The sequence below is a fragment of the Arachis hypogaea genome, chromosome 17, assembly GCF_003086295.3.
Source record: "Arachis hypogaea cultivar Tifrunner chromosome 17, arahy.Tifrunner.gnm2.J5K5, whole genome shotgun sequence".
Lineage (NCBI taxonomy): Eukaryota > Viridiplantae > Streptophyta > Magnoliopsida > Fabales > Fabaceae > Arachis > Arachis hypogaea.
This window is the reverse complement of record NC_092052.1, coordinates 15047765-15073713: the sequence shown is the minus strand read 5'-3', so window position 1 is coordinate 15073713 and position 25949 is coordinate 15047765. Positions and strand designations below refer to the sequence as shown.

Below are 25949 nucleotides of genomic sequence, written 5' to 3'. Positions count from 1 at the left end.
GTCAGACACCCTCTCAATTTTTTTTTTTAAATTAAATTTGATATGAACTTCATCAATTTTAATTGTCTTACATATATTTTTTTATTTTTTTAAACTCGTTTTCTTTACTTTTATGTCTAAGTATACAAAAGATATGCATTAAAAAGTGATGCAAATAATACATCTCTAATTTTCCCCTCCTCTTATGCGAAGCTAAATCACTATATAATATTGGATGAATTACAGATTTATATCATATCATACATCATATATCCCATTATTCTTGTTTCGGTTTTGCGAGAGTACAATTTGAATTAATAATGGTAATTTAGTAATGGTGCACAAAAGTAGCTGCACCTTAAAAAAAAGGGAGTGCTAAGGTGAGGTACATTATTTTTTTGGCAACTACTCAAATGAAGATGCTAAAAACATCTTTTTATGAAGATTCTTGTGTTAAAAGTGTACTTTGTTTGTTTAGCCACACTTTAAAAAAAATAACACTTTTGCAACACATCAAAATCAAACCATACATTTTATCATCTAATGGTAAAAAAGAAGTATCTTTATATGAAGACAATAGTAAAATCTTCATGGTAGTATCCACCTATTTTTTTTTACACATAAAGGAACTTAGTTGGCATTTTTTATCAAGTGCCATCTGTTTCACTGAAGGATAGCAGCTTTTAACTTTTTACATACTACAATACAAAATTTGTAAGCATTTAATGTGGTGTCAGTAAATTACAGTAAATTTAAAAATGTAATTAAATCTTTTTTATTCTCTAATATTTTGAATTATTATTTAAGTTGTGGGCCTTTTTTTTTAACCCGCTTATGTTTGGATTTTGGAAAAATAATTAATTGCACTCATTTTTTTATGATATAGGATTAATAATTTAATATTAACACAAACACCTTGGGAGGAGTTTAAAAATAGTCTTAAACGGGACTGTCTCTCTTTTTAGACAATTCCTTGTTTTGTTTATTTTGTTTTTCTTTGTTTAATTTATTTCAGTCACCAAAAAAATATTAGCACAAACATAAAACCTTATTAATTAATATGTCCATTTGAGATAATATTTAATAATGTCTTTTTTAACAGATGTTCACATTTTTTTTTGTTTTTTTTATGTAAATGATTTATAATTTTTACTAGTTTTTTATTTTGAATATTAAAGTAAGTAATTTTGTATTGGCCTATTAATATTAGATGTGATTATATTCAATGTGAAATGATTTAAGATTTAAAGAATTTTTTTTCAAGAGTTAAAATTTGATCAGATGCTAAAGATAACTTTGATATAAAAAATGTTAAAATATTTTATTGTTAATAAAACTTAGTGTGTTTTGCATAATAAATACACAATTGATGAAAGACAATTTTTTTTTATAAACAAATCTCAATATATTTATTGTCCTCTATTGTATTACAAGTAGAAAAAGGATAAATTTTATATATTAAAAATGACATATAATAATAACAATAGTGAGTGTTAATAATGCAAACAAAAACAAATAATTAATATAAAATTAGTCAAATTATCAAATATTTAGATTTCTTGATTAAAGATTATAAATTGAAGTTGAAAAGATTTTAAAAATATATATTTAATGAAAAGAAATTAATCTTCTATAAAATTTTCAAATGATATATAATTCTCAAAAGATATATAGTTCAGTTGATCATTTGACAATAGCGATAAAATTAAATTTGTACATAACAAGTATATTTATATATAATTTGAAAATTTTATAGAAGATTAATTTTTTTTCATTAAATATATATTTTTAAAATCTTTTCAGCTTAAATTTATAATCTTCAATAAAAAAATCTAAATATTTGATAATTTAACTAATTTTACATTGATTATTTGATTTTACTTACATCGTTAACACTCACTATTATTATTATTATTATTATTATTATTATTATTATTATTATTATTATTATTATTATTATTATTATATGTCAATTTTAATATAAAATTTATCTTTTTTCTCAGAATACAATAGATGACAATAAATATATTGAGATTTGTTAGTTAAAAAAATTTGTCTTTCATCAACTCTGTATTTAACTATTTATTATGCAAAACACACTAAGTATTACCAACAATAAAATATTTCAACATTTTTTATACCAAACTTATCTTTAGCATCGGATCAAATTTTAACTCTTAAAAAAAATCTTTAGACCTTAAATCATTTCACATTGAATATAATCACATTTAATATTAATAGGCCAATACAAAATTACTTACTTTAATATTCAAAATAAAAAACAAGTAAAAATTGCAAATCATTTAGATAAAACAAAAAGAAACAAAAAAAGGTGAGTGTGTAAAAAAGATAAATTTTTAAATATTATCTCAAATGGACATATTAATTAATAAAACTTTTTGTTTGTGTCTAATATCAATTTTGTATTATAAAAAAAAGTGAGTGCAATTAATTATTCTTTCAAAGTCCAAACATAAGCCAATTAAAAAAAAATCCACAACTTAAATAATAATTCAAAGTATTAGAGAGTTAAAAAAGGTTTAATTATATTTTTTAATTAACTGCAATTTATTGACACCACATTAAATACTTTGCAGATTTTACATTGTGGTCTGTAAACGATTAAAAGTTGCCCTCCTACAGATGTCACTTAATAGAAAATGCCAACTAAGTTCCTCATGTGCAGAAAAAAATAATGTTCCTCACCAGAAAATACCAACTAAGTTCCTCATGTGTAGAAAAAAATAATGTTCTTCACTGTAGCATTCCCAAAAAAAAAAAGGGGAACCCACATTCAAATCACTAAAAATGTAAGATCTGTTCATAATAAATGTCATATGTAATAATAAAAGAGGAATGTTAGGGGGCAGTAATTTTAGTGTTTTGTAACCATTAATTGGTTATCAATAGTGTTTTTAATGGTGTGAGATTACATCTAATGGTGAAAAATCACTCACTTTAATTTTGATAGTTAAGTACTGGCCAGAAAACACAAAAGTTGATGGCTCCTAGACTTTTCCATAATAAAAATAGATTCATGTATGTAAAATTGTGTAAGATAGTATCCTCATATTGGAGATGAAGGAGTGAGCACATTCGTGGTTGTGGGTTAGTGAAAAAAGTCCCTCAAGCCTCAAGTAGTTTTTTTAAATATGTAAATGATAAATATTTAAAAAGGTATTAAATTACCATGTTCTACATGCACAAATAATATAATTCTAGGGGTATCTTTTCGGTGTCTTCAAGGTGTGCCGTTTTCAAAAGCTCACAAAGCATAACACAAATTCCAGGTAAGAGAGTTTGCATGCTCAGATACACAGTGAGAATGCTGCTACACAACACAACAAAACAAAACAAAGCACAAATCAACTGATTTCAAAAGAAAGAATTCACCTTATTGTAACGGCTAGGATATCACCTCCACATGCACTTACATCACATTAATCAATTATATATGAACAAAAATGTAATCATTGTTGGTTATTAACTTATTATATCAACTTATACTCCTTCGTTGCTAATTCAAGTCATTAATTCTCATTTTAGTGCATGTATACTTAACATTTAAAAATAGTTAGAATCTTTCGCTAGAAATATTAAATAATTGATGTGAACCAATTTAATTTTTATATTTTAGTGAATAAAATGAGTCTCATCAATACAACTTTATTTAACAAAAATATTATGTAATATTTGTTAAAATTAATTTATTAATATATTTTTTTTAATAATATGCATAAACATATAAAGATGTTTAGAAAAAAAATTAAATAATAACATCTTTATCACCATTTCCATTACATTATTCTACATTTTAACATTTGCAACCTTTTCACCTCCCTTTATATTAACATTTTGACAATACTTATAAATAAAAATGGATTCTTGCCCTAATTATTAATTCAAACTTAATTATATAAAAGTTAAACATACAAAAAATGCTTAACAAGTAAAGAATGTTGTCTAATTTCTACATATTCTTTTTCTCTTCTTCATATTACTATAAAATGAAAAGAACCATGGATTAAATAAATGTTGGAAAAAAAAAGTTGTTTTTGCCTTGTTCATTGGTTTTCTATTTTCTTTGCTTTGTTAACAGTGAAACTCTCTCAAACAGAGATGATTCCTTAGCCGTTGATTTGTTCTGACAAGCTTTCCACGTGTGATTTATGTCTTGATCTTCCAAACCCCATCTCTCTTATATTCTTTCTTTCTCCTACTACTTCTACAGCTTTACCCCACTTTCCTCTTTGCATTTACACCTTAATTTCCCTTCATTATTTTCTTCTTTTTTTTTTCTCTCTACAGTCCCATTTCATTTACACTCCTTGTCCTTCTCTTTCTTTCTCTCTCATTCATTATTGAGTTTTTTCCCTTTGCTCCAGATTTCTCTGTTTGAATCTATGGCCGTGCATTCCCTTCTTTTGCTGCTTTTTGCAGTGTCTGTTCTTGTTGTTGCAGCTGATGAAGGTTTGTGTGCACACTCTTTATTACATAGCTTCTCTGTTTTTGAGTTCTGTGTTAAGAGTTTCCGTTTTCTGCTTTGTAAAGTTTATGCTTGCATTATGAATCATGAATCTTCTTCCATTCTCTCCTTTGGGTTGGTGTTTCATCAAAGTAACATTGTTTTGGCATTGTTCAGAACTCAGTGTGAAAACTAATGAAGTTGGTTGGAAGTTATGAACTGCATGTAGCATATAGCTGTTTTCTGTGAGATTCAAGGTTTGTAATCAGCTATAAGCTACAGAATAGCTGTGGCAGAAGACCCTTCAATAATTATTATTGTGTATATGTTATACTTATTTTGAATGTGATTAATAAACTTTGGCCAATTTTGGGTGTAAATAAAATTAAATTATAGTATATATAAAAAACAATTAGCTAGGCTTTTATTGATTTGAGTGCGGCCCATCTATGATATATTTAGATATATAAAATGGAGTAGGATGATCATATTGCTTCTATTTCAGTCACTTTCTTTCTTTGAGGGAACTATCCTAATGTTCAGAAATCATTGCAGTTATAACTAAGTCTTCAAAAGGGAGAAGGGTTTTTCTTTTTCAAAAACTATTTTTCATTGAATCGGATTAGTCAGATTTTAGAAAAGGATTTAGATTTTAGATACTGGTGAGTGGTAATAAAGAGGGAAATGATTTTAAAAGAGAAATATTGTGCTAACTGTTAAGATTCTTTCTGCATATGCTTCTGGAGTTGTGTCATTTGAGTAGCTGAAGCTGAATCCTGTTGCTTTTCTTTTTTTCTTTTGGCTGCAGAACCATTTATTGGTGTGAATATTGGAACAGATCTATCAGATATGCCACACCCTACTCAAGTAGTAGCACTACTTAAAGCTCAGCAAATCCGACATGTTCGATTGTATGATGCTGACCAAGCTATGCTTGTCGCACTAGCAAAGACAGGCATTCAAGTTGTTATCACTGTCCCTAATGAAGAGCTCCTAGCAATCGGCCAATCGAATTCGACGGCTGCCAACTGGGTTTCACACAATGTTGTAGCCCATTATCCAGCAACCAACATCACAGCCATTTGTGTTGGTTCTGAAGTCTTAACTGCCCTTCCTAATGCAGCAAAAATACTTGTCAATGCTCTTAAGTACATTCATTCAGCTCTCATCGCATCCAATCTTGATCGCCAAATCAAAGTCTCAACGCCCCTTTCCTCTTCAATCATCCTCGATTCATTTCCACCTTCACAGGCTTTCTTTAACAAGTCACTGAATTCAGTTTTAGTCCCAATGCTTGATTTCTTGCAATCCACTGGTTCTTATCTCATGCTCAATATATACCCTTACTATGATTACATGCAGACAAATGGTGTAATTCCATTGGACTATGCACTCTTCAAGCCTTTGCCACCGAACAAAGAAGCCGTTGATTCCAATACCCTTTTGCATTACACCAATGTCTTTGATGCTATGGTTGATGCAGCATACTTTGCCATGCTTTTTCTAAATTACACTAACATTCCTGTAGTAGTAACTGAATCCGGATGGCCCTCAAAAGGTGGATCCAACGAGCCTGATGCAACGATTGACAATGCAAATACTTACAATAGCAATCTAATAAAGCATGTGCTGAACCAAACTGGAACTCCCAAGTATCCTGGAATTGCTGTTAGCACTTACATTTATGAGCTCTACAACGAGGATATGAAGCCGGGGCCATTGTCCGAGAAGAATTGGGGACTTTTTGATGCAAATGGTGCACCTATTTACATTTTACACTTGACTGGATCAGATGCACTCTTAGCAAATGATACCAGCAACCAAACTTTCTGCATTGCAAAGGAGGGTGCTGATCCGAAGATGTTGCAGGCTGCACTAGATTGGGCGTGTGGACCGGGAAAAGTGGAATGCTCTGCTATGCGGCAGGGACAACCATGCTATGAACCAGACAATGTGATTGCACATTCAACTTATGCTTTTGATAGTTACTATCATAAGATGGGAAAGACTCCTGATTCCTGTGACTTCAATGGAGTGGCTACTATCTCCACCACGGATCCAAGTAAGCTGCTATATGCATTTTTTTAGTTTAATTTAGCTTTGATTACGTTGGAAATCTCTATAGTTTAAAAGCTCTAATAAAGTTCTTTTATTGTGCACAAATTTTCAATTAGTCTCTATAGCTTAAACATGGATAGTCAACTGCTTATACTGTGCAGAACTTTTTTGTCAAAAACAGCGATTCGTCATCCAATATAGAGGGACTTGATTAGGAAACGTCTATTCAAATGAACTAGATTAAAAAACGTTTGTACTATATAGGGATTTGATTACAAATGTGTAAAACTATAGAAACCCAAATGAGAGATGAATGAATCTAGAGATCTCTAGAGTAATTTAACCTATTATTTAAGGCTTTGAAGTTTTAACATTTTGTGGTTTTTCATTTATTGTAGGTCATGGTTCTTGTATATTTCCTGGAAGGTAAAGACATTTATTTCTTTGATTCATTTTCATTATCCCTGCTTGCTTTGTAAAATTAGTATTACTTACAAGTGATTGGTTTTTGAATGTGCAGTTTGGGAAGAAATGCTACTTTTACCAATGTCACAGCACCATCAATGAATTCTACAGCTTCAGATTCCTCATCAGCCTACAATCCCCACAGCTCTGAGTTGAGAATTAGAAGCCTTCTATTAATGGTGATAGGATTCTTAATATGTGGAGTGGTTTTGCTATGAAGTGTGGTACATAATCTTGAAAATGTGTTTCTCATCCAAAAATTTTGTTATATATGAATGATGGTGCTACAAGGTTATATCATCTTTGGTAGCATTGTTCAAATTGATCCATTCAATTTTGTACAAAGAAACCGGTAAAGGGTTTGGACTAAGTGAGGATGCAAATATGCAATTGAATCATCATTGTAATTCTTTCAAATTGGTCAATTTTATCAACCATTCACGGATCCTTTAGGTTGCTTAAAATCTTGTTATTATGCATCTACAATTCTACATATCACTTAAAATCAATTCATTAGATTATTTACTTACTGTTGTATATAATTTTGAAGTTGTAGTCTCCTATCTACTATCTCCCATGGCGATAATGCCGGCGTGAGCTCCTCCAATTCTTTTTGCCACTTCCAATAAGACCGCTTAAGTAGGTTGAAAAATTATTTGTATTATTATACACACTAATTGATTAGTTAATTAAATGTCAATGAGTTATAATTAATCTTTTCATACTTACTTAAAGGTTATAAGTTCAAGTTTTACTCTTAATTTTTAAAATAAAATTAATTAAATTTTTTTTTACAACTACTATGATAAATATATAAAAGAATCAGTCAATAAATAGAACATATATTAAAATATAAAATAATAATATATATAAATATATATTAATTAATTTTTAATGTACGTGTAATATTTTTGTTTTTCTTATTCATATTATTATGAGTAAACTTTTCGGTTTGTCTTATTAGTGGGTTTTTTTTTTTCAGTGTAATTTATGGAGTAGTTGCCAAATGGCCAAAAATACTACAACTGTAAAATAAAGCTAATTCAGTTATAAATTTTCCTTTCCACTTTTCGCAATTTCCGCGGACTGCAGCTTCCACACTCCTCCACTCTGCAATGGTAAAACCGTAATTTTATCAGTGAAATTCAAAACCCTATTCGCGTCGCAAAAGGGTTATATAAACACACTACGTCCCCTGCTTTTTCGCCCCTCACACAGATTTCATTTCTGTTTTAGTCCTCACATCTAACGGATTCTTTGTAGCATTAGGTTTTTCCCTTCTTCGATTCCATTTTCGTTTTCAGTTTCTGATTCAGATTCGAAATCTGCATCCACTATGATTCTCTATGTTAATTAACCATGGCATAGAGAATACGAAAAGATGCAAAATCAAATCGGTTCCTCTGGACTGGCATTTTCCCTAATTTATAATATGGATTCTGCTATTTCTCGTAGGATCCACAATTTTCATATTTTTCAATTCTAGGTTTTGATTTTTTGAGTTTTTAAACCGTTTTAATTATGTTAATTATTGTTGTGATGCTCGATGATGCTTTTTTGCTTTAACCACACCGAATAGAAGCTAGTTTTGGGATTAGAACTCTATTAGTTAAGCTTCATGGATGTATGGTGTTTGATTTTGCCTAATGAATCCGTTCTCTAACGGACGAGGTTTCGGAATGGGACTTCTTCTTTTAGGGTTTGGAAGAAGGTCTTGTTAAGCACACAATGCATTTTGGTTTAATTGGTAGGGGGCTTTTTCCATTTCAAATCTTCTCAAGTGGAAATAAATTGTGCCTATACTACTGAGAGCAAGGAAGTTACTCCATCCCTGTTCAAATCAAATTTTCCTTGAATTCAGTAGAAACCATTTTTATTTTGGCTTTTGTTTTAATTGGTTTGTGATGCTCGATGATGATTGTTTTGCTTTAACCACACCGAATTGAAGCTGGATGGGGGTTTTAGGCTTCTTTTCATTTGAGCTTATAAGTGCTTCTTGATCTTGATTTTGCTTGATGATGTCTTTTTCTAATGGATGAGGTTTTGTTACCTCTCCTTTTAGAGATTGAAAGAGGGCTGTGTCAAGATCATGAAGCAGTTTGGGTTTAAATGGGAGAGGCCTTATCCATCTCATGTCTTCTTATGTGGAAAAAATTTGGCCTTTCAACTGAGAGCAATCTATAACTTCTTTATATTTAAATCAAATGTGTTCCCAGAATCTTTAAATGTCTTTGTTTATATTGGAAATTGAATGGATGATGGTGTTTGTAGTACTGATATACAAGTTACTATCTCTGTATTATGAATTTGTGTTTGTGTAACTATGACATTTAACCAACATTTCATTGGAAAAATCTGATAATTTCTGTTGTTAAATTTATCAAAAATTGGATATGCATATGCCTATTATGTCATAGACAGATAGACTCATAGGTAACATATTTCTAACATTTTCATGATTATTGCAATGATTCCTTGATTGCACGTTGCTAATCTATGTTACAATGGACTATCTAATTGACTTAGACATATAGGGTAAAGTCTTGGTATAAAGGTGTGGTTCAATTCTGATATTAATGATGACTGATTGTAATGAGATTTAGTTTGATGGTGCTGGTGCTGCTGCAGGAGCTGATGAAAAAAGAGTAGAGAAAAATTTTTCTGCAAGAACTACATTTGCTGCATCAGATGGATGGAATGCATCCCAAAATACGAAATCATTGCGGTTGCTGCACAGCTTTGAGTTTGGCAAGCATAATCCCCCAATGCTTGTGTCTACATTGCAACATGATGTATTTGAAACCTTAAAACCTGTGTGATGATATAGTATTAGACCATGTCTACCGAAAGTTGAATGAAAGAATTTGCTTAGTATGAATGAGTATGTCTTAAGGATTTGATTTTAAGCTCTTAAAAATTACCATAGGTAGTGGGATTATTGATCAAGTCAAGAACTAATGGATAGGTGTCTGCAAATATGAGCTTTGAATTTGGAAGACGATGGTTGAGTGTGTTCAGTAGCTTTTGTACTTTAGAGTTGAATTCAAGGATCCATTCATTAACTCTCTTTAAACATTGACCTTTTCTGGATTTTACCCTCTGTGATGGAATGCAACCTAGTGGACCAACTCCATGGAAGACCATTTTTCTTGCTCCCAGTTGATACAGTCTCTAGAAATAAGCAAATAAAATCTCAATTAGCAAATTTATTTGACTATATTACAGGTTTTCACTAATATTGATGGGGTTTGATGGGGTTGTTAAAAAATATCAGTAAACTGAAACTGAAAATATTTTAAATAAACTGAACTGAAATTATAGTTTAGTTTTTATAAAACCCAGTTAAAAACCTAGGTTTTGTGGTTCAGTTTAATTTAGAATGGTTTAGTGCAGTTCAGTTTATGAAAAACTAAACTATGAACACCCTTAAATATTGATTATAAACAAGATTTTAGTACAGATTTGAGGAGAGTATCCCATCATTAATTACAGTTTACACTTGACCTATTAACTGCATTTTCCAATTGAGAAGGATCTATAACTTAAATTAACAAAGTATTATGCAGTGTTTTTATTACCGAAAGTTGTTGATCCAAGGTTGAAATTAAGAGTGCTACAAATTCATCATGTGTGTATTGCTGGCCATCTGCTAGGAAAGGCTGTAAGAAATTATTTACGTAGTCATTGCTTCCTGGAAAAGTGCAATTCATCATCTTTAGTATATGAAGTGGATAATTGAAGTTTTAAACATTGAAATCAATATTTAAGCAAAAATATACCAATTCCAATGAAATACATGGCATCATTGCAATGCTTGATTGCTGCTGCTTCACCTACTCTTGCCGTGATTACATCTTTGGTTCTCTTGAAGCTGTTTATTTGATCATCAAAGGATAATCTCTGAATCTAGAAATAGAGGAAAAATGTTAGATAAGAAGCTACTAAGCTGTAAGATAATAAGAATCATGTAGGTTTAAAAATGTCTTTGCTTACAAAATAGAGTCCAGTATCATTGAGAATTCCTGCACCACCAGATGCATAATTTACTCCTTTGAGGAGGGCATCACTGTTTTGAGACACTGCAAGATAAGCTGGTGGTGATGGTATTCCAAGCTTTGCAGCTGCAAAATACCATAAAACAGAACAATTAAAAGAAATAAAATCCTGTATTTACTATTAGTTTTTTTCAATATCCTGTTTGATAATTGTTTCTGAGTAAAAAGATACTAGAAAAAGAGAAAAATATAAAAACAAACAAAATTCTCGATTCTAAAATAAATTTGTTTTATGTCCATTCAAAAATTAGAAATACATTTAATTTTTATATACTCACAGTATAAAAGAGTTTTACCATATCCAATTATATATTGGCATGTTAGTAAAAATATTCATCACTTAAAAAATCACCTAAACATAATATACTGACTTACTGTGCATTATAATTAAATTCTTGTCTATAAACACATACTCAGGCATAAGCGAACGAAAATAACACTAAACAAAAGCATTAAGATGAAGAAAATACATATTATATCGCCAATAGTCCTTCCATTTGTGAATCTTCCAGTGGCTTGGCCACCACTATAGTCAATCCCATACCATGGATAGTTAGACTTAGCTAATGAATATTGGAGGAAATTATTGTTACCAACATCTGTTAAGGAATCACCAAAAACATAAGTAACAAGTTGTGTTGTTGCTGAAGAACCCATTGCTGCCAATGATGAGAAAACAAAGACAGCAAAAACCACCCTTAGCATTATCATTATCTTCATCTGTTTCCAACTTTATGTCCTGAAAAGTGTGATTGTGCATCATCGGATTTTATAGTATTAGCATTACCATATTTCATTATATGAACTACTGTTTCACTCCTCCAAGTTTGCATGTTTGGTGATTATTTTCCAACCCATATAGATTCTTGAGGAAATGATGGAGCCTCTCATAAGGAGTTGGCCAACTCAGAAGCTTGAGTCAGCAATATTATTATCTAATGGTCCACCTGTTCCATAAATTGTTGATTACTAGTAATAAATATTGGATAAGAATCTTACATCACGTGTGTTAAGAAAAATAAATAACTACTACACACGATTCTAGAGTTTAATTAGTACGTATTAACAGTGTATAAAAAAATTATTATCACCTAATTAAATATTTTTGTTTATATTATGTATAGAATAATAAATTGTTAACTCGAATATTTTCATGGATGGGATATATGATAAATTATTAGATATTTGTGTAAGATTATTTACAACTAACCAAAAATGCACAGAAATTAAATCTTATGACCTATTGAACGCTGAATATTTCAATGAGCAGAAGATTTTATATTTACTGTTTTTTTGGGGGGTTCAAAATTCACAGTGATAGTATGAAGTTTGAACAAATAAAATACTGGGGAAATCTTTGGTGGTTTGTCATTATGCGAATTGTGGTTGGTGAAGACAACTTGTGTTGTAAATTGTAATTTTGTTTTTATTCGGTTTGTAGAACTGTTTTAATTAACGGTTATAGTTTTTGCTTTGTTAAACATTTTATTTTGATAGAAAGTTAAAAGAAGAAAAAATGGTTTTTTTTTTTTAATTTGTCAAAAGAAGAAAAACTTTTTTATGTTATGACTACCTAAGTACCTATAGTTTTCGGTCCAAAAAAAAAAAAAGAATTCATTACCATAGTTTATTAGTTTTTTTCCCCACAAAAAAAAAAAAAAGAAAGATAAATAGGTTGATAATAAATTTTCAAACGGTAATAAATCTTGTTAAAGTAAGCAAAAAGTTAAACACCCATATTAGGTGCATCTATCGTGATTGTGAAACCTTTGCTAGTTCCTTCACTCCAGCTGTGCTTGTGCTTATACTTTTGTTGTGATTTTTTCCCCAATTACTATACTTTTTCTGTGCAGTAAGTTAATTAAATTGACAAATAAAACGACAATATTGTTCACCAACTATAAATTTCATAAAATTAGGCTTGACCTCCAAAGTTTTATACAAGACGGGGTTGCTAAAATTGAATTTTATCGAGAGGCCACACAGTAGCTAGTAGTATTGAACTACTAAGGTGGTTGTCGGAAATTGGTTTTAATCCAAAATAAAGGAGCTTTCCTATAGGAAATATAGGCTGCTTGTTGCGTGAGGTGAAGATATTTGTAAATTGAAAGAAAAATCGTAGTTGAGTAAGAGATAAAATGTCATGGTAAAGAAAACTTGTTTATGCCCCACTAGGGAGCACAATGAGGTACATCAGGATCAAGCAATCTAATTGATAATTGAATTTGACAAATTGTACATGTCACATCCACTTTATAGGTCGTTGTGCAGGCAAACTACATTGTCAAAAAGAGCCAAAGCAGTGGCCCTTCATACTTGTTTGGCATCAAATTTGGCCATGGAGTAAGGCCCCTCCATGTGATAAATTCTAAGAGCTCACAAAGCTTAAACACAGTGCTAGCTTTTATACCACAACTCTAATTAGTCTCGACTGAAATTCATGACTGTGAACATTTTTGGACTTATGGTCTTACTGTGGGATAATGTGGACCAATTGGTCTAGGCGTCGTTTATTTACCAATTTATATAATTTGGGCTTTATTCTCAGGTTCTTCCCTTTATGTTTTTTTTTTTTTAATCTTCATTTATGAGTACATTCAACATTCGTAATCATTTTAAGCTTGAAGGCTAAAAAACGTTTAAGGAAAACATTTTGGAATAAACACAAGGGCAGTAGAACTGTAGAAGTGCTCATTCACCAAAAGCAAACTAGTATAATTTCAATTCAATCCAATGCCGAAAAAAAAAAAACTTTCAATTCAATCTATGGTACTATGGTAGATACTAATATTATCAACAAATCAGTATAAAATTGAAGCTCTTCACGTCGCAATGTACAAAAACGGGATTTAACTCCAAGTGACTTCAGTTGCTTCAGAAAATAAAAGTAAAGGTAAAAGCACTTCATACATTCTCAAGAATATATATTATAAATTTAATTCATTAAAAGGAATTTATAAATATAATTTATAGCAAGGTATTTAATATTAAACAAATAAGTTAATGTATCATATTTTAACTCAATAAAATGGATATGATAAAATATTCGGTTTGGTCAACTAATTATAACTCAAATAGTATCATTTTTCCATCCTTATCTAAAGATTTTGATTTTGAGTCTCAATCTTAACTTTTAAAAAAAAATCGGATTGGGTTCGAATATATTTTTACTCATAGTCATTAAACTCGATTCAATCTTGTCGGTTCGACTGAAAATTCAGTTACTTAGTTGGGCCAAGCCACCTTTCAAACTGTCGAGCATTGAACTCGGCAAAACCGGTTCGACCCGCTTGATTTTTATTAAAATAAGTGGACCGGTCGGTTTTCAAAACTCGGACTGGGTCCTGTTTAATTTTTTTTTTATTTTGGAAACGACGTCGTTTCCCATTCATCAAAAACCCTTTTGCCCTAGCCCCTCGATGTCTCCCTCCTCTGGTCACTCTCACTAAAGCACGAGCGCTCTCATCTCTCTCCCTGTGGTTCTTTGGATCTCCCACAGTCGCACTCAAGCTCTCTCCCTCTCTCGTCTCCGGTCTCTCTCACTGCCTTCGGTCTCGCACTGAAGCTGGTCGTCGCACTCTGTGTGAGTCATCACTGTCTCGCACTCAATCGCGCTCGCGCGCCTTCCCTGCGCTCGTCATCGCCGGCAGCAGAAGCTGCAGGTCCCGGGCTGGTCGTGGTTGTTGTCTTCTTGCTTCGAGTCTTGCCGTCAGCTTCCTCCCCGCTGTCAGCTTCCTTCCTGGAACCAGAAGCCCTAAACCCGATTTGGTGAGTTCCAACAAATTCTCATGTTCTTTCTTTTTCTGTTTTGTTGCTGTAATTCATCAATGCACTTTGATTTTGTTGCTGAAAATATCACTGAACTAATTTTTTTGTTGCTAAAAATCATCCTCATGAATTTGTTATCTTGAATAATTTGTTACTGAAATTTGTAGCTGAAAATATAACGAGCTAGTTTCTTTTGTTGAAAATAATCACGATGAATTTGTTACTTATTGTCGTAACTGGATCTTGAATTTGTTGCTGTCTTCCTCAAATAATTAATTAGCTAAATATTTTTGTTGCTGAAAATCATGGCTGAGTTTAATTTGTTAGCGATTGAACCTTGAATTTGTTGCTGTGTTGCTGAATAATCATTTAGTTAAATTTTTTTGTTGCTAAACATCATCAAAGTTGAATTTGTTACTGATTATCATAGTTGAATCTTGAATTTGTTTGTCTTTTTGAAATAATCAGTTAACAAAATTTTTGTTGTTAGAAAATCATTAGAGTTGAATTTTTTGTTGAAAATTGTTGCTGAGATGAATTTTTCTGTTTGTTCTTTTTTTGGACTAGAATTTCAAAAATATCTTCCTCACAAAAGCCATCAGAAATACCACTATCTCAAGAACAAGCATCATCAAATGAATTTTGTTCTCTCTTGATTATTTAAATTGAGAAAGTATTCTGTATTAGATTATTAGTGACTAATTCATTATTAATTTTTGCATCATTAGTTATGTCTAAAAATTGATACTTGATTTTTATTATGTTTATGAAGGCATATATTTTAACTTTTAATTTTAATTTTATTTTTATAATTTTGTATTTTTATTTTCTTATGACAGGGTCAATCGGATGAATTCGTGATCCACCGGTTGAACCACGATTGGGTCAATTATCGGTTTGGTTTTGATAACTATGTATATACCTGGTCTGGCCTGGCCTGTGTATACGCTTTTATAAATCCTTTCCTTCAAATGCAGAAGACAGGCAGCGGCTACTCTGTGTGAAGAACATCTCTTCGAGGATCGCCTTTCTTCCAACCTTTTCAACCCTTTATTATTTATCGTGAGTTTTGTTCTCAGAATCATAATTTTGAAGTGCGAAGTTTTTCTTATATCGTAAACGTGCATGTCTTCCGAATCAATCTGCCATTTGTTCACATTATAATATGCCCTATATTTTGTTGTTTGTTTGGTTTCTGGTGAATAGAGAAAGAAGAAGAAGGATGGTTCTATCGGAGGAGGAAATCAACAGGCTGTATAGAATTAGGAAGACGGTGATGCAGATGCTGAGGGATAGGGATTACCTTGTTGGGGACTTCGAGATCAAGATGAGTAGAGAAGAATTTAGAAGAAAATATGGCGAGAACATGAAGAGGGAAGACCTTGTCATCAACAAATCCAAGAAGGATAATTCTTCTGACCAGATCTATGTCTTCTTCCCCGAAGACGCTAAGGTTGGTGTCAAGACCTTGAAGACCTACACCAATCGAATGAACTCCGAGAATGTTTTCAGGGCTATCTTGGTTTGTCAACAGAATTTAACACCATTTGCCCGCACTTGTATCAGTGAAGTTGCTGCAAAATTTCACTTGGAGGTTTTCCAGGTCTGTCTTTTCCTATATGTTTATAATGTACCTCTTGAGTCATATATTCAATTTCTACAATAGCTTGAAACATCTATGTAGATTCAATTTCTATTGATTGTAGGTATTAGGAGAGTGTAGTGAGCTTAAAGAAATGGAATGGAATGAGTTAGGGTTTAGGGTATTCATATGTGAAGAGATTGAGGGTGGAAGTGGGATTTGATTATAAGATAAATGTATAGTAACTTAGTTTCATCAAAGACCTAGTTTTCATCAATTGGACTATTATACCCTAGCATTCACTATTGACTATTGAGCCCAAGTTTAATAATGCATGATGGTTCAAGAATCGAAGCTATCCGTTCAACCAATTTTAGCAACAAAATAACCCACAATCAATAGAAACCCAATATTAATTAAAATAATTTCCAACATTCCATTCTCTTTTTTTTTTTTTATAAAATATGGTTCCATCACTAACCCCAAATTGAGAAAACAGAATTGAAAGTTTGATGGAGTAGGATGGAATCTTCTCTGTTATTTTATTACTAACCATTCCACTCTATTTCATTTTGTCAAACCAAACAATGAAAACCAATTAAATCCCTTGGACTCTATTCCACTTCCCCTCAAATCACTAATCCAAACATTATTTATAAAAATAAAATTTGTTAGTTTTGGTGTTGAATTTAGAACATACTACTCATTAATAAACAACAGGATTTTATAGGGAGTCAGAGACTATTGTCCTTGTGTTTAGTCTTGCAAGCTTAGAGATAATTAATACAGTTCATAATGGTGGGAGCTGCTTAAGCTTCACATTTACCCGTATTCTTTTACCTTTTTTTTTTTTGTGATTGGAAATTTTCACCAAGAGATATATGTGCAAAGGAAATAGTGTATTAATTATTTCTTTAGGTTATCCTTTCAATGGTTAAGATTTTCTTTTTTTTCATTTCCTTTTGTATTATATTAGTTTTGCTGCTAGAAATATGGTTGCTTCTCTTTGTCAATTACAACTTGTAAGAAACCTATTGATGCAGGAAGCAGAATTGCTGATCAACATAAAAGAACATGTTCTTGTCCCTGAGCATCAAGTACTTACTGATGCAGAGAAGAAAACTTTGATTGAGAGATATACTGTGAAAGAAACTCAAGTATGTTTAATTTTGACTTATATATTTAATTCTAGAATTGTACTACAAATCTTGCAACATATTAACATGTTACTTCAACCCTAATATTTATGATGGGGTTTTCCTCAGCTTCCTAGGATTCAAGTTACTGATCCTGTTGCAAGATATTATGGATTGAAGCGTGGACAAGTTGTTAAGATAATCCGGCCAAGTGAGACTGCAGGCAGATATGTTACCTACCGATTTGTTGTATAAGAATTTCCTAAAACGTCCTGACTATATTTATGGTACGATATGCCCTCTATCGATAGATATTTATGAGAGCTTGAAGCATGGACAAGGATAAAGAACCGTGTTTTTCTTTTGGGTGTACTCTTTTTGCTATCACTTAGAAGTTATTGTTGAACCTTAGTAGTCAAACTAAGACATTCTATACTACGGTGGTTAGTTTCCAATGTTCCGCAAAACCTGTCTTTAACTGCACGAATTCTTTTGGTTGTGCGCTCTCGGTGGATTATTCTGAATATCGGAAAATATGGTCACTCGGATTCCGCATAAAATGGCATCAGAATAGGATCTACTATTAACTTTTTTTAATTAAAATATTTTCTTTCAATTCATTATGTTTGTCATTTTAACTTGATCTTGTCATTATAACTTGGCTGTTAGGTAAAAAAAATTAGGATTTTCATGACTCAAACAATTATCACTTAGGTTATTGCGCATAATCTGGTCTATACCTGTAAATGATTAAAGTTACTAGACCAGGATAAGAATGGTTGACAGGTGTCAATACTATTTTTTGTCATGTATTTTTTAAATTCTTAGGAAACATAATATTAATTTGTTTTGGGAGTAAATTATTATTTTTATCCACAATAATTTACAATGTTGATAAATTTATCTACGAAAAAATAAAATTGATTTTATACCCCCAAAAAATGTGTCAAACCTCAAAGTGGTCTTCAGATTCGAAGTGCATCAATTTCGTTTTTGATTTTTCAATTGCATTATTTATATTCCTAAATTGGTAAAAATACACTTATTTAAGATAGCCATGTAACAACAATTGATTTAGAACATATGCATAATTTATTAATTTTTAATTCCAAACTATTTATTCATGTACAGGTTGTTATGTCCATGTATGTATTATTGTGGTAAAGTCAAAGCCCGCCTAGTAAAGAGCAAATCGAAGAATGTCTTGCTGGAAATTTGTGCCGGTGCACTGGTTACTGACCAATAGTTGATGCATTCCGTGTCTTTGCCAAAACTAGCGATATGTTATATACTGGCATTTCTTCTGTGAGCCCTGAAGAAGCTAAGTCTAGTTGCCCTTCAACTGGAAAGCCCTGCTCTTGCAATTCAAACAATGTGAATGATAAATGTGTAGTGAGTGATAATAGATATAAAGCTATTTCCTATGATGAAGTAGATGGGACCAAATATACAGAAAAGGAACTTATTTTTCCACCTGAACTCCTGTTAAGGACAATGACCTCTGAGTTTGACTGGATTTGGTGGGTTAATGTGGTATAGGCCAGAACTAAATGTTTTGAATGTAAAGGATGACGGGCTAGTGATAGGTGCTGCAGTAAGCCTATCTGATCTCTTGAGTGTTTTAAGAAAGGTTGTAACGGAGTGAGATGCTCATGAAACATCGTCGTGTAGGGCCTTTATTGACAAACTGAAATGGTTTGCTGGAACACATAAGAAATGCTGCATCAGTTGGTGGGAATATATGTACTGCGAGTTTAATATCAGACTTAAATCCTCTCTGGATGGCAGTTGGAGCAAAGTTTCTAATTATTGATTCCAAAGGAAACAGCAGGACAACATTGGCTGAAAATTTCTTCCTGGGATATCGTAAGGTGGATTTGGCAAGTGGTGAAATCTTGCTGTCAGTATTCCTACCATGGAATAAGAGATTCGAATATGTGAAGGAATTTAAGCAGTCTCATAGAAAGGATGATGATATTGCAATTGTAAATGCAGGTATGTGCATTCAGCTGCAAGAAACTAGCGAAAGCTGGGTGGTTGCTGATGCATCAATTGCTTATGGTGGGGTAGCTCCATGTTCGCTTTCTGCTAAAAAAGCTAAGGGATTTCTCGTTGGAAAGGTCTGGGATCAAAATCTATTACAAGATGCATTGAAAGTCCTACAAAATGATATATTACTTAAGGATGATGCTCCTGGTGGAATGGTTGAGTTCCGGAAATCTTTGACTCTAAGTTTCCTTTTTAAATTTTTTCTGTGGGTGTCTCATCAACTGGATGGGGTGAAAGAGTCGATACCGGCATCTCATCTGTCTGCCGTGCACCCAGTGCACCACCCAACAATTACAGGATCTCAAGACTATGAAATCATGAAACATGGACATCTGTGGGTTCTCCTGAGGTTCATCTATCTGCAAAACCTCAGGTTTGTTGAACTTACATGGTAAAATGACAAGCCAATTTTTTACGGATTATGCATTCTTCCTTATATCAGTTATGAAGTGTTATGATTGGTCAAGCATGCTTGCATATTCCTTCTTCCTGTTCCTGTAGCTATTTAACTTTCAGACACATGATCTCATGAAGTACTTGTTTACCTATTGTAGTGGTATCTAAAAAGTCACTCTATAAAAACATCACATAATAAGTCATAACATAATTCTTTTTGTGGAATATTTATTCTATATTGAGTTTCTGGGATCATTATTTTAGGGTTTAAAAGAAAATTTTCTTATCATGCAAATCTTTCCTAAACATATTGCTTGTATCTTTTGGTACCTTAATATTTTTACTTTTCCTTTCTAATCTCACTTTGTATTCTCTTAGCGCTTTTGTTATGTTTGGTGTATTTCTACTCTTTAGGCAAACTATCTACTTATTGGTAGAATGCTTGATTACATGTTTAACATATTGTATACTCAGGTTACAGGAGAAGCAGAATATGCTGATGACATACAATTGCCTTCGAATGGATTCCATGCAGCCTTAGTTTTGAGCAGAAAACCCCATGCCCGGATACTTTCAATTGATGATGGTTCAGAGGCCATGTCTTCACATGGATTTGTGGGCTTGTTTCTGGCCAAAGATGTACTAGCTCATAATAAAATTGAGCCTGTTGTTTATGATGAGGAACTTTTTGCCACAGAATATGTAACCTGTGTGGGTCAGATATATAGCCTACTGAATAATATCTAACTTTTGACTATTTTATTATGATTTGAACTTGAAGAGTAAAAGGAAAAGGAACTCTCCTACTTCCTTCTTATGGTGTGCTTAGTCTATAATATTTTCTACACCATAGCCTACTGTCTAGCCATACAACAAATATCTCCTTTAAAATCTCACTTAAAATTGATATGAATTGACCACTTCTCTGCGCTTTCCCCTTCCCAATCATACTAGGATGCTCATTCATCTACCTGTTGATGGTTTCTTTTCAATTTAAGTGTAGGTTTTACCAGATCTTGAAGTCGGTGGCTGACCCTTTATAGAGTTGATGATGCATTCTTATGGAATATTTAGTCTTGGGTTAGCCTTTTCCATTATTAGTCTGTGGGATTGATATAAGTTTTCCAGGTTATTGGAGTAGTGGTGGCTGATACACATGAAAATGCAAAGGCAGCAGCAAGAAAAGTTAATGTCAAGTATGAAGATCTACCGGCCATCCTGTCAATAAAAGAGGCCATCAATGCTGGAAGTTTTCATCCCAATGCAGAGAAGTGTTTGATTAAAGGTGATGTAGATTAATGTTTTCAGTCGGGTCAGTGTGACAGAATAATTGAAGGGGAAGTTCACATTGGAGGTCAGGAACTCTTCTATCTTGAGCCACATAGCAGTTTGGTGTGGACATTGGATGGTGGAAATGAAGTTCATATGATATCATCTACTCAGGTCTTACATTTCTTTTAACCGAGCCTAAAGTTTGTAATGTTTATCTTTTTGAAGTCTCAATTTGTCTGAAATATTTAGCATGTTTTTGATATATCAAATTCTTTATGGAAACATTAGGCAATATATGATTGGACAATTGATGATAAGAGACTCAAACACTGGAAGGAAAAAAGGATGGAAAATGGTTGATAATCTATTTGTGGTTCTTCTGTTACAAAAATGATTGTGGGAGGTGGTGTTTTCTTCACTTTTTGGTCTTCTACTCTTTCTGTTGTGTTTAGCCAAGACTTTTACGATGAAGTTTTTGTTATTATCAAATTATCATTGGAACAAGCTTCAACTAGGTATGGTGAATGGTGTGGGCTTGTGTGGCCTGTAATGTATAGCTTGAACTTTGAAATAAGTAACTGAGTTGTGAAAATATCAGTGTTATTGCTTGGGACGGATCCAGGTTAGGAGGTTTGGGGGGTCCATTTGCCCCTCTAAAGAGTTTAATTTAATCTTTTTACATCTATATTCTTATGTATAAACTTTTCCCCATTATTAATTAAGTGATCCCACACTAAAGGAAAATTTAAACTTAAGTATAACTATATAAGTACTTGTTGTAGTTATGTATTATCTTTGCCACATTTACATAAATTTTCTGGTTTGGTCAGTTATTGCAGGCCCCGCAGAAGCACCAGAAATATGTTTCTCATGTTCTTGGTCTCCCCATGTCAAAGATAGTCTGCAAAACAAAGAGAATTGGTGGTGGATTTGGGGGGAAGGAGACAAGGTCAGCCTTTATTGCTGCTGCAGCTTCACTTCCAGCATATCTGTTAAATTGGCCTGTGAAGCTCACACTTGATCGAGATGTTGACATGATGATAACTGGGCAACGCCATAGTTTTCTTGGGAAGTACAAGGTATTGCTAATATCAAATACATTGGTAAAACAACTGTGGTTCTTTGAAGGTGAAGATTTTATTGTAAAATTTATTTTTTCTTAAAGATGTATTTTAGGCAGAAAATGACTATGAACTATTGTATTAAGTACTTTTGATTGCTTCTACCTGGCTTAAATTCTGAGAGACATCACTGGTTCTTCTGTTTTTAATGTGGTTGAATAATCAAATAGAGATATTATCTGATATAGGTTAGATTTACAAATGAAGGGAGTGTACTTGCATTGGATCTCGAAATTTATAACAATGCTGGAAATTCACTGGATCCGTCACTTGCTATCCTTGAACGTGCTATGTTTCATTCAGATAATGTGTATTATATTCCAAATATGAGGATAACTGGAAAGGTCTGCTTCACTAATTTCCCTAGCCACACTGCTTTCCGTGGATTTGGTGGTCCGCAAGGCATGCTCATCACTGAAAACTGGATTCATAGGATTGCTGATGAACTCAAGATGAGCTCAGAAGAGATAAAGGTAAGATATAAAACTTTGGTTTATTCTCTAATAGGTTTGTGCATTCCTCATTTCCTCACTTGATGTTGGATTTTTACTGTCATTTTTACTAAATAAGTTTCTTTCCAGCAAATTAATTTTCAGCAAGGATATATTTCACATTACGGCCAGCAACTTGAGCACTGCACACTACATCAGCTGTGGAATGAACTCAAGTTATCCTGTGACTTTGTGAAGGCATGTGAACAAGTTGACTTATTCAATAGTCATAACTGCTGGAAGAAGCGTGCCATTGCTATGGTTCCAACTAAGTTTGGCATATCCTTTACAACAAAGCTTATGAACCAGGTAATTACCATCTACAATCATGGTACTAGAAAAGCTGCAAAGAAGAGGAGAGGGAAGAGGAAAGAGAGAGAGGGGGGGGGGGGGAATTGATCTCAACTAAAGTTGAAGGAATTCTGGGGAGTAATCAAATTGATCGCATTTTGTGGTTCTTTATGATTTTCTTTAAAACCATTATTTTCCTTTATATTCCTATGTTATTTATGATAGCATTGCATTATCAAATTAGTGATGATGATTAAATTAATATGTTGTTAATTACTGTAGGCAGGTGCTCTGGTTCATGTCTATACAGATGGAACTGTTTTAGTTACCAATGGGGTGTAGAAATGGGGCAAGGTTTGCATACAAAAGTTGCTCAGATTGCTGCATCAGCCTTCAACATCCCCCTAAGTTCTGTCTTCATATCAGATACAAGTACTGACAAGGTAATAAGTTAACTAATTTCAGAGGATACCAACTAAAGATCCTGGCAAACTTGTGTAGATTTTTTTGCAACCTTTCTGTTGATAAACATGTTGAATATAATATCCTGAGGTTCTTTTCTTGGTTCATTTGGATTATTCTTTCTTGTGTCTAGAAGTATTGTTTCTGATTCAACTCATGCTTGCTACAAAATCAGGTTCCTAATTCTTCTCCAACAGCAGCTTCTGCCAGTTCTGATATGTATGGAGCAGCGGTTTTAGATGCATGTGAGCAAATAAAGGCACGCATGGAACCTGTTGCTTCACGGAACAACTTCAACTCATTTGCTGAGGTACAGATTTTGCTTCAGCATGATTCATTCAGAATAAAGGACTAAGCACATTGATTAACAGCATTTATGGAAATTTTACTTTAACATAAATGTTATGTGAATGCTGGCATGGCAAGTTTAACATTTCTAATAAACAAAATAAATAGTTCACAAGATCCTATTGAAACTGTTTAAAATTTCTAATAAACAAAGTAACATCTATATTTAAATCCTTCTTAATATGTATGCTGTATAGGTATTGTCAACAATTATTGTACGGTTACAAGGTGGCTTGTGCTTGAAAGATATCTTCTGAACATTTTCTTGCTTTTATTGTTTTCAGCTAGCTGTTGTGTGCTTTGCAGAGAGAATAGACCTTTCTGGTCATGGATTTTTTATTACACCTGATATTGGCTTTGATTGGAAGATGGGTAAAGGAAAACCTTTTGGGTGTGTGTGGTTTATAAATAATTCCTAAGAATTTTAAGATGGGAATAGCATATTCCCATGTTTGGTTCAAAGTTTGAAAAACTATTCCCAAGCAAGTTTGATTCCAGGGAATCAAAATTACCATCGTTTCATTTTCATCTTCCCCTGGGTATGTTTGATTCCCATAAGAATGGAATCTGAGTAACAAAGTAATACTTGAACCACACACACCCTTTAGGTATTTCACTTATGGGGCTGCATTTTCTGAGGTGGAAATTGACACCTTGACTGGAGATTTTCACACTAGAGTGGCAAGCAGAATTATGGTTCTTGTTTTGTCTCGAAACCCTGCAATAGATGTCGGTCAGGTACTCATCTTCTGCAGTTGGATTTATTATTTTTATTCTTAATTTTCATAATAAAGAAGAATGTTTGCTAAATATACATTCCTTAGACTTGCAACTTCCTGACTTTTCTTCTATGTTCTTGAAAAATCCTATTTGATATGTTTTTCATGCTATATATATATATTGTTCATCCTGTTTATTTTCACAGACTGAAGGAGCTTTTATTCAAGGTTTGGGCTGGTTAGCTTTAGAACTTAAATGGGGAGATGCAGCACATAAATGGATTTCCCCTGGCTGCCTTTACACATGTGGCCCTGGAGCTTACAAAATTCCTTCTATCAATGATGTTCCATTGAAATTCAACGTCTCACTTCTAAAGGTGTGTTCTTGATTCCTGAAAAGTTATTTAGTTCTTCTTTTTTCCCTAAAGCTCCCCTTCCAGTTTTAAATAACTGCCTGTTAGATGACTGCTCACATGAAGATGTCTAATGGTTTGATATATTTGTCTAAAATGCTTTAATATAATAAGTGTTAATATCTTAACTATTATTGAAGACATTTTCATGAGTAGCCAAAAAAATTGAAGTTAACTCCATGGTTACTTACGTTGTTCATTGTTGTGTGCCATCCAAATGTTAAGGCCATCCACTCATCTAAAGCTGTTGGCGAGCCTCCGTTTTTCCTAGCATCGGCAGTGTTCTTCGCCATCAAGGACGCGATCAGAGCTGCACGACTTGAAGTGGGATGGAGTGATTGGTTTCCTCTTGATAATCCAGCAACTCCTGAGAGAATTCGGATGGCTTGTTTAGATGACATTGCATCCTCACTTATTAACTCAGATTTTCATCCCACACTTCGTGTTTGACACTGCACTTATTCGCTTGTTCATTTTCTTATTCACAGCATGTCAACATACAAAGAATGGAGCAGGAAATGTATATGTACGCTTAATTTGTTACATTAAATAAATGCCACTTCCCCTTTATTATACACACATCTGAGATCTTCAAAGTTAAATCATGTGCTCAAATCAAAGTATGTCTCAACTATCACTTCATACATTATGATGCATCAATTGTGGCATGACATCAAGGACTCTCATGTATTGCTTATTATAAATCTCTCATATATTGCTTAATTTAGGGAATGCTGTATTTTACAAATCTTTATAAATAATATATAGGGCTATAAAAAATTTTGTATGTTTACGTCGGATTTAATTAGCGTTTAATATTGATTCAATAATTAAAGGCTAATGTTACGGGTTTAATACTTTTAGTGAAAAAAAATGGGA

General features: G+C 32.7%; 3 protein-coding genes, 1 long non-coding RNA gene and 1 pseudogene across 7 annotated transcripts; 4 read left to right on the top strand and 1 right to left on the bottom strand.

The window, feature by feature from the left end:
* The first annotated feature begins 4185 nt into the window (after positions 1–4185).
* Positions 4186–7431, top strand: LOC112764949 (glucan endo-1,3-beta-glucosidase 2). Its single transcript, XM_025810792.3, has 4 exons — positions 4186–4449; positions 5253–6506; positions 6901–6928; positions 7023–7431. The coding sequence occupies exons 1-4, from the start codon at positions 4383–4385 to the stop codon at positions 7183–7185; spliced, it is 1512 nt and encodes a 503-aa protein (XP_025666577.1). The 5' UTR covers positions 4186–4382; the 3' UTR covers positions 7186–7431.
* A 539-nt stretch (positions 7432–7970) lies between these two features.
* Positions 7971–10040, top strand: LOC112765499 (uncharacterized). Of its 2 annotated transcripts, none has more exons than XR_003183797.3 (2): positions 7971–8085; positions 9596–10040. It is a non-coding gene; the product is annotated as an uncharacterized lncRNA (long non-coding RNA). The 2 variants fall into 2 exon arrangements; XR_011875009.1 differs by having other exon boundaries at positions 8051–8236.
* Positions 9313–11773, bottom strand: LOC112765498 (GDSL esterase/lipase At5g37690). The gene is made up of 6 exons (XM_025811397.3): positions 11493–11773; positions 10961–11088; positions 10747–10873; positions 10546–10658; positions 9889–10138; positions 9313–9778 (listed from the first exon to the last, which is right to left on the bottom strand). Exons 1-6 carry the CDS (start codon positions 11740–11742, stop codon positions 9567–9569), a joined length of 1080 nt encoding a protein of 359 aa, XP_025667182.1. The 5' UTR covers positions 11743–11773; the 3' UTR covers positions 9313–9566.
* A 2583-nt stretch (positions 11774–14356) lies between these two features.
* LOC112764131 (DNA-directed RNA polymerases II and IV subunit 5A) lies at positions 14357–20768 on the top strand. 3 transcript variants are annotated; one of them, XR_003815075.2, is made up of 7 exons: positions 14357–14790; positions 15630–15852; positions 15997–16393; positions 17416–17529; positions 17638–17795; positions 18640–19930; positions 20428–20768. XR_003815075.2 is itself a non-coding variant. In XM_025809668.3 (5 exons), the coding sequence occupies exons 3-5, from the start codon at positions 16013–16015 to the stop codon at positions 17761–17763; spliced, it is 621 nt and encodes a 206-aa protein (XP_025665453.1). In that variant the 5' UTR covers positions 14357–14790; positions 15630–15852; positions 15997–16012; the 3' UTR covers positions 17764–17975. The 3 variants fall into 3 exon arrangements, 1 of the variants encoding a protein (XP_025665453.1); XR_011875008.1 differs by having other exon boundaries at positions 18640–19948; XM_025809668.3 differs by lacking the exons at positions 18640–19930; positions 20428–20768 and having other exon boundaries at positions 17638–17975.
* LOC112764132 (xanthine dehydrogenase 1-like) lies at positions 18646–25649 on the top strand (annotated as a pseudogene).
* The last annotated feature ends 300 nt before the right edge of the window (positions 25650–25949 follow it).

What these genes read in the sequence shown, in the direction of transcription:
- LOC112764949 (XM_025810792.3), top strand. Translation starts at nt 4,383, where the DNA reads ATGGCCGTGCATTCCCTTCTTTTGCTGCTTTTTGCAGTGTCTGTTCTT. An exon ending in TGTTGTTGCAGCTGATGAAG is followed by an intron (nt 4,450 to 5,252) that starts GTTTGTGTGCAC and finishes TTTTGGCTGCAG; the next exon opens with AACCATTTATTGGTGTGAAT. An exon ending in TCTTGTATATTTCCTGGAAG is followed by an intron (nt 6,929 to 7,022) that starts GTAAAGACATTT and finishes TTGAATGTGCAG; the next exon opens with TTTGGGAAGAAATGCTACTT.
- LOC112765498 (XM_025811397.3), bottom strand. Translation starts at nt 11,742, where the DNA reads ATGAAGATAATGATAATGCTAAGGGTGGTTTTTGCTGTCTTTGTTTTC. An exon ending in CATGTATTTCATTGGAATTG is followed by an intron (nt 10,659 to 10,746) that starts GTATATTTTTGC and finishes GCACTTTTCCAG; the next exon opens with GAAGCAATGACTACGTAAAT. An exon ending in CAATAATCCCACTACCTATG is followed by an intron (nt 9,779 to 9,888) that starts GTAATTTTTAAG and finishes ATCATCACACAG; the next exon opens with GTTTTAAGGTTTCAAATACA.
- LOC112764131 (XM_025809668.3), top strand. Translation starts at nt 16,013, where the DNA reads ATGGTTCTATCGGAGGAGGAAATCAACAGGCTGTATAGAATTAGGAAG. An exon ending in TTCACTTGGAGGTTTTCCAG is followed by an intron (nt 16,394 to 17,415) that starts GTCTGTCTTTTC and finishes CTATTGATGCAG; the next exon opens with GAAGCAGAATTGCTGATCAA. An exon ending in ATACTGTGAAAGAAACTCAA is followed by an intron (nt 17,530 to 17,637) that starts GTATGTTTAATT and finishes GGTTTTCCTCAG; the next exon opens with CTTCCTAGGATTCAAGTTAC.